The 10,630-nt window shown below is 33.4% G+C and overlaps 1 protein-coding gene across 4 annotated transcripts; it reads right to left on the bottom strand.

Moving 5' to 3' along the window:
• Window positions 1-1,582: 1,582 nt before the first annotated feature.
• LOC149956155 (uncharacterized) lies at window positions 1,583-9,782 on the bottom strand. Of its 4 annotated transcripts, none has more exons than XM_090164644.1 (4): window positions 9,443-9,782; window positions 5,151-5,303; window positions 3,095-3,916; window positions 1,583-1,745 (listed from the first exon to the last, which is right to left on the bottom strand). In XM_090164644.1, exons 1-4 carry the CDS (start codon window positions 9,633-9,635, stop codon window positions 1,612-1,614), a joined length of 1,302 nt encoding a protein of 433 aa, XP_090020770.1. In that variant the 5' UTR covers window positions 9,636-9,782; the 3' UTR covers window positions 1,583-1,611. The 4 variants fall into 4 exon arrangements, with proteins under 4 accessions (XP_090020770.1, XP_090020769.1, XP_090020771.1 ...); XM_090164643.1 differs by lacking the exon at window positions 1,583-1,745 and adding an exon at window positions 2,764-3,006; XM_090164645.1 differs by lacking the exons at window positions 1,583-1,745; window positions 9,443-9,782 and adding exons at window positions 2,764-3,006; window positions 6,034-7,321.
• Between the last annotated feature and the right edge of the window lie 848 nt (window positions 9,783-10,630).

Genomic DNA, 10,630 nt, shown 5'->3' on the forward strand with positions numbered 1-10,630 from the left:
TGTAATAAAACTCGATCAACCCCCGCTATAAAATATAAAATAAAGCCAATTAATTAAACGATTCTCTTATAATAAATTATAAACTAAATCCCTGTCTTCTGCAAGGCTAAAATTAAATCACTCGCTAGTGTCATAATTAAATTGTATTATATAAATATAAAAACTCAGATTAAGGTTACGTGGTGAATAGATTTATTTGTTAGATTAGAAGGATTAAAAATTAATAGTTAGTGTCATATTTTCAAGTCAAAACAATATTTGATAACAAAACATAATGGTTATACATAATGAAATTGGGGACCTAAGTGCACGAGGTACATGTATAATCGGAATACTGGCTGGTTATACCCCAAAACAAATGATGTCACTCTTGGATGGAATGTCAATTATAGTAAAACCATTCGTGCTTGGTTTTAAAGGCTTAACGAGGCAGCGCGAGTTCAACTAGTTTTCCGCGATCGCACATCTTCTAAGTTCTATCTCCCAGTCAATAGTTGATTTTATAAAATGTCCTTACGCTTGCCCAACTTGTTGAAATGTTGCCCTGAAATAGTTCAGCCAATGCCTAAGAATGAGTTCATAAACTCTTTAGTGGGAGAGAAAACGGATCCACAGCTGAAGCGGGGAGGCAACATTTCAACAAGAGGGCCAAGGTTATTTTATAAAAAGAACTATTATATAGGCAGAAAGAGTCTGGTCACCATCGCTCGTCCAGCGCACAGAGAGAACTCCGTTCTTTTTTCCAAAATCCAATGCTATCCTCTTTTCTTACTTGAGTTGTTTCATTGCGAAACCTTTCGGGGGAAATCCCCAGTCGAATTTGACCCTTATTGGTCAGCAACTGTTTCTTTGCGTTTTGAAACTATCCACCAGAGAGCGCAGCTATATACATTCTTTTTCGCGGTCTTTTCGACCCCTCTTTTTGCCCCCCCCCCCCCCCGCTAGTCGGCCACTACCTGGAACCACCAGTGAGGGGTCTAGGCTCGGGTCTTTGGTCCCAGGATATGGAGAATGGGGGTTAAGGGGGGTAAACTCAACACGAACGCGCCCAGAAAAATTCCCCAAAAAAGAGTGTATACTATCTCTGGTATCTACTTTACCACCGCACTCGTCGCTAGGGGGTAAAATACCCAGCCAGAGAGTATTTCCCAGCCAGAATTTTATTTTAGGATTCCAGGAATAAAGTAAGATACCAAAAGTAAATAGAACTGATAAGTACTGATTTTAAAAGGGTACCAAAACTGTTACAGTATTAATCTATTTGAAATTGTATATTGTAACCATTTCGATTTCGTACTACTTAATTCTCTTTTGGTGGCCTCATTTTGACGATGAAAATTTTCTACTAAAAACATTTTATCCCAAACACAACGAGATCTTATCGCCTTCATATCTCCAATCTCGAGTACTTTGACGAGTGGAAATTTGTAATTTGATTTGTACTCAAACAATTCAGAGAAACGGATAATTGGTGATCATTTACTCAAACGTATTTTAGGGGATGAATAAAATACGACTAGAACTTGTTGGATGAATATTGAAATAAAAAATTATTAGAAGTTTAAAAAATTTATTGTTTCATTAATTATTAAATATAAGTTCGAAGATATATTAAGGTTCCACGGAAGAAACAACTTGGTTGGTTTTAATGTCATAGAGAGCGACTATTGCGGCTGAAAATGCGTTGGCAGCAGTTATAATGAACGTGATGTACTTGTAGTCCCCGAGATAGTCTCGAAAATAACCTTTAACAAAATATTTCGTAAATATCAAGATAAGATAATGTAGAAGCAATGGTGAACAAACAAACAGATGTCGCCACGTTTGCATGACGCGCTCTTTTTTGAATTATGCGCGTAGATCCTATTTGAGCAATATGTATTAGACGCTATCTGTTGGTCAATAATACTACCATATTTTAAAAACAGCCAAAAGATTTGTATTGAAATTTTAAAATGTATTTTAAATTATTTATTATATTTAGTTTAATTATATTATCAAAATTATAAAATATAAATTAATTATCTTATTTAAAGTTTAACATTTAATTCATTTAATGAATATAAAAATATTATTTAGTAAAAAAATTGTTAAAAGACTCTTTTAGTCGATTTCAGACAAAAAAGGGAGCCACAAAATGTTTACTAGGCGAAGCCAAAGAAAAGAATGAAGCAAAGCCACAATACCACAAAACTAGGTTTGTTTGTTCCCAGTTACTTTTATATTTTCTTATCAATGTAAAATATAGCGGTTGAAGTCGCAGCCATGGTCCAGTCTAAATACCGTAAGTCTCCCTCAACAAATTGGTGCAATTCTAGTTCTACAGACGCCAATTTATTTTGAAGAATATCAATTCATGCAAGCTCTTGTTTTATAATGATCTTAAAAGAATGAAATAAAAGTACTCGTAATACCGATGTGTTGAAGCAGTTCATTTAGATTTTCTTGTGAAACCTTAATGGTGACGAAACTTAATTCGTTTCTGCCTCTAGATGGCGTTAGAACTCTCTCAGGATCGCGCTGTGATGAATAATTACGATACATTTTCTCTTACAACGAATAAAAAGCTATTCGCTTCAAAACGTCGATTTTTATTTTATTCAATTCTTCGCCGCAAAATAAATAAATTTAACAAATTAGTTTTACGCGCTTAGAAGTGTTGGAAATATCACCATAATATGTAAAAACAAATTATTAAGCTAAATAAAAATAAAGAAAGATGACTAAAGTAAAACTTAAAAATAACTTTATATACTCGTGTAGAATCATTGTACTCCAAACCAGATCGTAGTCTATCATTTAGTTCAAATAAGTGTCACAATTTTAAAATGAAGAGCAAACGCATGCTCAAAATTATACTCCAAGATGACAGGAGCAGTAGGATTCTTTGATTTGGGAAGAGATACTTATGTCTGAAATTGGACAACTTGCACCTTTGATATCCGCAAGGTTTCTTCGTTAATGGAGAGATAAATATTGAGGCTGGAATACGGCTTAAGATTTTACCTTTAGTCAAATTGGTTTTTCAATAAAATAGTCAAGGATTTTAGTTATATAAAAACCAATTTTTCACAAAGATCTATACTATACTTACCAATTAAAGTCGGTAAGAGTAGCAAAACAAAACCAGAAATGCATTTGGACGTTCCGCTGATAAAAGCCACGTTTGTCTTTCCCATTGACGGTAATATCACCGCGAAGATGACGAAGCAGGCACCGTACGAGATTCCCAATAGAAGTACAACAATTAGGAACACGAATTTGTGAGTCAGGGACATACCCAGGAACAATATCGAGTTCAAAAGAAGAAAAATCCATCCAATTCTAAAATTAGACATAGTCTTTTTGTCTACTAGAATCGTTGTTATAAACCGGCCAACAAATTCCATCCCAAAAACTAAGGTCGCCATTATCACGGACAGATATTCTTCCAATTGTCGGTCGCGACTGTAATCGACTAAAAGGGTCAAAAACACAGTAAATGAAATAATAAAACATGAATTAAATATCATTATAACAAAAAATAAGGGCTTCTTCACAATTTGGCAAATGTCTTTCATATAATTTGCCAAATTTGAGCCTTCACTGGCAATAGCGGCTTTTTCTTCCTGTAAAAATGTTTCTTTCATTTCTTCTTCTGGTTCGTTAGTGTGAGGTTTTTGCTTTGCTTGCTGAGATGAATCGTTTTCTTCTATAATGAAAATGAACACGAAGGTTTGAATGAACAACGCCGCTTCGATGAGCCAGGCGCCGCGAAGCCCGTAGAAAGAGGCAGTCGCTTGGAACAGAACTGGAAACAACATTCCGGAGAGAGAGAAGCCTGTTAACACTAGGAAGTACACTTTGGCGCGGTGTTCAGTAGAATCCGTGGTGAGGTATTGAAGTCCTAAAGATATTATGTGGGTTGATCCACCACCTGAAATCATCGTAAAGAGGTACAGAAATAGCAAACATTTATGACTAAGTAATATCTAAATTCAGAAACTCATATTGCCTACTTAATGACGTGAATAGAAAAACCAACTTAACACGGGTTTTAAGGTCTAGTATGAGCGATGTTAAAGTTCGGAGGCTTCAAGTTTATAGTTTAATTATACTTTCTCGATTTTTAGAACATTTTTTTATGGTATGGAATATTTTAAGAGAGTTGGAATAGCTGGTTATAACATTTTAGAAATATGCAAATATTAGAAGTAACAAGTATGAGTTACGAATAAAAATTGTTTTCATTTCCATTCATATTTGAAAATGGTGAACAATGACAACGCAATTTCAAGAATGTTTCCAAAGAAAAAAATTATTTCAGAATTTTTGTATATACTTTGGCATCGTTATTGTAGATTGTGGGATTATGTTTGGTAGTTTTGTTTACTATTAATAGAATTTAACACAGACTGAAATTGAACCGAAAACGGCGGATTTTCTTTTGGCACATAAGTCTATCGATTTTGTTTATGAACTTGACGTAACTCGTAAATTCTGTGTTTATTAAAAGATAACACGACCAACCTAACGCGTTATTCTCCTAGATATCTGTTTCGCTGTTTAAATGATTAAAGAAACGACCATTTAAATGCGATAAACCAGTTATCTATCTTTAACTTATTTATTCAAAGAATGTTGATTTAATTAAATTAAGTCACACCGAATTTATGGTTACATTATTTTATTGAAGAAATAAATTAATTTATGACTACTTAGATAAAAAAATTGAAGATTATTGAAAGTTAACGTATGATTCATTAATATGAGAAGGAGTATATTTTTATGGCTCAGGGGTTTTCGAAATAGAATAAATGATTTATATCAACTTTACTTCTGCGCTTGCGTACCTCAACAGACGTTGAAAAATCCATCCCGAGGTGATTTGATTTTTCACCGTCTTGTTTGGTACGTAAGCGCAGAAGAAATGTTGATAAAAATCATTTATACGTTGATGATTCCTTTTTGTTAAGCTATAAGTAAGAAACCATCAGCGTCCTGATTTTCAGAAAATTAAGTTAACACTTGATCGACGGAATGCACATTTGCCGAGTGTTTTAGCTTAGACGTTCTTCAATGTAGTTAGCAATGATTGAAATGGTTAAGTTGGTGAAATTTGAGGTGGTAACTGTTTTTTGTACTAATATTTCAGATTCATAAATCCTTACCTTTCAACGCGTAACAAAATGAAATCCAAGTGATCTCCGGAAAGAACGTCGGGTTGAAAAATGAAAGAACAGATCCCAGAGCGGCAGTTGCCATGCTAACGAAAAGTGCTTTCCTGATTCTTAAAAAGTGAACCATAGGTCCAGATGTCAACCCTAATTACAATATAACATATAATTACTCATTTTCAATGTTTAGGATGTAGTATGTCATACTTAAAAAATAAGTTTAATAATTTTTTGAAAGTATTGACGTGATATTTCACTAACCACGAGTTATTGAAGTAACTGAAATTTAGGAACATGGTTGTAATGTGAAATTAACTTAGAATTTTATTAAGAATATTCTGCTGTACAGATGTTTTACTTGCGGGTCTTCAATATACATTATAAGTTTCATTATTTCTTAGAATTTCCTGGTAGTAAAAGGATCCATATTCTTCACTGTGAATTATTTCACTCAGCGTTACTCGTGTGGGTTTTTGCATGTTTTATCTAAAGATAATACTCCCCTTTCTTTCTGCATATTTTAAGTGCCTGAACAGTTTAAAGGTCACTTACATCCGTTGACCTGATGAGCAATACTTACTGCTAAAATATATCTACATTTGATGTGTGAGTATGTTGCAAATTGTGGTGAAAGCATCGTTTCTGATTCTGAGTTTCGCGTAATTAAACAATCGACCCAAGAACCGACGAGGACCCAATATAGATGTTTGGTTAACAAATAGCAATAGTTTGCCACTGGTCTCAGTGACCTCATTACGTCAATAATGAGGTGAAGTGGACCCTAACTCTAATAAAGGGGGGCAGTCAAAAAACGTTTTTGAGGATAGAGCTTACGAAGCACTTCGTAGAGAGATAACAAACGGGTCAAGCTCAGGACCTGGAAAGGACAGTTGTTCGACTGAGTTAGACACTTGATAGTTCTTCGCAATCAGCGACATCATCTTTCCTCTAGGGTTTCCCCGTCTGCGCATGAAGGTCTCGTCATAAAGGCCATGAACGTTCGTCGGACAATCAATCTCAAGGAGCGCAAACGTTGGAGTATTTTAATAATTTCATCTTTTAAATTAAGAACAGACCAATGGATGGTTGTGTTATCTACAAATTCCCTTTTTAAGATGGCCAAAAAATTGCAGAAAGATCTAGACTGGAAAAATACCGAGATTTTAAGATCGTTTTAAAAACAAAGAGATGCGAATGATGTGTATCTCATTTAGACGGTACTATCTCCATTTATCAGAAACGGTTTTGGAATTATCCACTCAAAGTATCAGCTTTCACCTCCGTTTTCATTTAAAGTCCAGAATGGGCACTTCTTAGAGGAGGCTCCTTCTACGTGTAGCTTGGCTTCTGTGGACTCAATAGACGTAGAACTAACTTTAAATTGTTAAGATGAAAACTATTATCAACTGAGCATCATCTTTTGGACAATTTTTTATGACCGTTTTGTTTTTGGTATTTATTTTCTTGGCTATTGGCATCTTAAATCGGTTTAATGCCAGTTGGACAAATGGTGATAACGCAACCTTTCTAATTGGAACCGAGTCACTAAACCTTACGGTTTTCGAAATAGTTTTTGAATGACCTTGAGGAAATAATTCAAGATCATTAAGTTTGATTTCGTTTAATGACCCCCTGCTCGTGCTATATGATCTGAAAATATAAAATTCCTAAGAATAAAAGTATTTCAATTATTAATTCTGAATCGTTTTTCAGTGGACTTCCTGTATATCTCTCGCTGTGCGTTCGACAGTAGTCAGTAGGACCTTGCAAGATAATATCATTCGTTTTTTCAAATGTTTTATTTCCAATAACATTCCTTTGAATATAAAGAAATGCAACTTCACGGTGATTTCTTCCATGTTATTGTCACCTACCAGATCAATAATGTACTTCTATGCCGTGTTTACATAATGAAGATTCTAGGGGTAGTCTGTTCACGAGGGCCTACCCAGGTAGCAAAATCTCGTTGATAAACCGTTTGTGAATCGTTGAAACTATGTTAAGAGATAAACGTTATGAAATGGTTGACGATGTCACCAAAATAGACGGTTTATAAAACGGTTGATATTAAGTCTTTTAATACTAACAGAAACCGAAGTATAAACGTTATTTAATTAACGTCTATTAAACGTCAATATGATATGTTAATAAAACTTTTAAACGATGCATAATGAACCTAATATAAACGTTATAGGACTAAAGTCGATTAAACGTCGGTTTTGAACATTTTGAAAATTACTTAACTAGATAAGGTACCCGATATTTACCGGGAATATACAGCACAACACATAATAATTTTTTTCCTTAAGTATAGACCTTTCAACAAATAGTGCAGCCAATTACCTAATAAAAAGCGGCAATGACAAATATCGTCACAATCAAATCAATATGAATGTACAACGGTGCCGTAACTCTCTCCACGCATGGCACCGTACCCCATATAACCAACTGATTTATGCAAATTTAAACAATTGTATGTTTATAACACAATAATTTTCCTTTTATCACAAGGCCTAGTGTCTATAGAAGAAGGCTTTTAAAAAACATTACTATACTTTAATCGTTTTCCGTGTGTAGGGACAAAGAATGAAATAAAATCGGTCTTTTGGCTAAGACCAAAGTGTAGTATCTTGTGTATAGCGGATATACCTAATTTTTAAATTAATCCAATTAATTAAAGATGTTTTGCCGACCGTAACCGTTGAAAACCACAGTCAGGGTACCATGAGATAGTATACCAAATTTGGTCGACCTAAGTTGAAAACTGTAGATTCCTATAGCGGACAAACAAACATATAAATACAGTTTATATTTAGTTAAATATTAACCATTTCTATAACATGTTTTAATTAGAATATTTTTATTAAAACATGTTTAAGAAGTGGTTAATATTTAACTAAATATAAACTTTTATTATTAGTTAGATTAAAAAATTAGTTGATAGCAAAAAATATAACAACGTCTCATGTTTGTCAAAAGATATATCCTTAAAAAGTTAAATAATAAAACGTTATTTTAACCTTAATATCCACATTAAAAGTGACGTTTTTGATTGTGATAAATATAATGTAAATAACGTGGTTTTTTCAACCTAACTATTTTGATGAAAACATGAGTTCTAAAAGAGGTCAATATTTTACTAAATATAAACGTTTATAATTAGTGGGATAATAACCATTAAACGTTATTTTGACCAAAAATCAAATATTGACCATTTTACAAACGTTATTTTGCTACCTGGGTATTGATGTGATATTATCCATAGATGCACCGGTATATATGAAATTCACTAAATACTTGGCCTAGAACGACTAATTTTTCTTCAGAAACGCCAGAACAAGTAACAAATTTTCCAGCTGTCACCAGCGATTTGGCTTCTTCAAAATTCTTAGCTTTTTGAATTTTATTTAATTGCTCTTTGAATTAAATTTAATTGTTTTTGAATTTCATTTAATTGCTCTTTGAATTTCAATTGTTTAATTGCTCTTTGAATTTCAATTGTCAAATAACCTTTTGAATTTATTTTATTATTTGTTTTTAATTTCATTAATATTTTTTATGTATACTGACAACCCCAATGTATGGGTTATGCCTCAGTAGTTGCATAGAAAGTTAATATTTGTGAAATAAATATTATTATTAGCACACCTTGTTAATAAATAAATTTGTAAGCGTTACTAATGTTTAACTTATCGATTTAGTTAAGTTTTCATTTTCAATAAAGGTTTTAGATTCACTAGTAATCTTCAATCTTATTTATAATTTTTCGCATAACTCAAAATCGTCTAGACAAATATTTATTAATTTAACAACTACATAAATATTTGCACAATCCTCTCGACAACAAGTTAGCTAATCTCACCAAAGAAGTCAAGGTAGCTTATGAATTCATTCATTTCTTCTGTTCGTAGGCGTAACAAGAGTTATATAAAAGTATAATTAACGCTTCATTCATATTACTAGAAACATATTATCTATCACAATAGAAGTGCCAATTTAAGACAAGAAAGTTACTTCGTGTATCTAACGATGTGAAAATGAAATTGTGTAATTAAATTTACTTATAAATTAAGTTTTTTAGACAATACATTATGAAAAAAGGCAATTGAAAGCCCGCGAAGGTACACGTTTCAAGCTAACGACATAAGGGACGTATAGAAATAAATACTTGTTTTATACACTTTTGAAGCTATAAACTATTTTACTTAACCATCCTTCCATACAAATGCCAAGATGAAATACTTCATGGTTATTTTCTTACAGATAAGGTATGATACGTTACTTACCCAACAAAAAGTAGAACAAATTGTATGTTGCCAGTGGTATCGCAGCTTCTTCCCTGGACACGGCAAATGTTTCGTGCATAAGAACCAGAGCAACGCCCGGCGACGAGATCAAACCAGAAGACAAGACCAACAAAAGTAAACACTTGCTGATTCTCCACCACTCAGTCGCGATGTAAGATGCGAATGAACCCATCTCGAACAACTAACCAAATCTATTCTAAACTTGGCAAATAAAGTTATTGGATTGGTTTAACGTTAAGTTATTGTTACTTATTTCGTTTAGTAAAATTGAATTTTGTAAACTCGAAAATGATAGCAAAAATAAATTTATCTCCTTGAATTAGCAGTGCCTTCATAAAACGTATGAGTGCGTTGAGATGTGAACTAACATATATCTAGGGCTTCTCGAACTCTTATCGTTTGCAAGGCGAGTTTTGTTTAGATTAAGAACAGATTGGAATAATAATGTAGTTTGATTATAGTAGAAGGAAAGTAAGGTCGACCCGTCAGTCCCGGGTTCGGGTTTGGGTTCGGGATCGAAATCCGGGATTTAAGGGGTGAAATGGGGGTAAAATCGTCGAAAAGTCAATGTATTTATGATATTTCTCGCGACGATTTGTTTTCTCGTATATCAACATATTGAGTTCAGGTCCAACTTGTTTATTTATCTCCGCTTATCTCAAATTTCAAGAATACACTTATATGGTACTTGAACGTATTTCTTATCGCGTTTTATCATACGGAATAAGTTGAAATGATGTAAAAAGTGATAACCTAAACGGCGCGTGCGCGGATTTCCTAGGGGCGCGGATTACCCAGGAGGCGCGGTTAATTTGAATTTAAGAGTGTTTTGACGTCATGGAATATTTGTTGTTAAAGTAGATTGGAAATATTTTTAAACTTCATTTTAATATCGTACGTAATAAGATGAAATGATGTAAAAAGTGATAACCTAGGAGATAGAAGGCGTGCGCGGATTACCCGGGAGGCGCGGTTAATTTGAATTTAAAACATGGAGTGTTTTGACGTCATGGAATATTCGTTGTTAAAGTGACGTAGAATGGAAATATTTTTAAACTTCATTTTATTATGTCGAGTGATTCAATACTTTAAAGAGATAAACTGTTATATAAGATGCATGTGGCATTGGGTAGTGGAGGTTTTTCCTGGAACTTTCCCGCATACGAG

The sequence above is a fragment of the Leiobunum rupestre genome, chromosome 2 (assembly GCF_980474605.1).
Source record: "Leiobunum rupestre chromosome 2, qqLeiRupe1.1.hap1, whole genome shotgun sequence".
In the NCBI taxonomy this organism is placed as follows: Eukaryota; Metazoa; Arthropoda; class Arachnida; order Opiliones; family Sclerosomatidae; genus Leiobunum; species Leiobunum rupestre.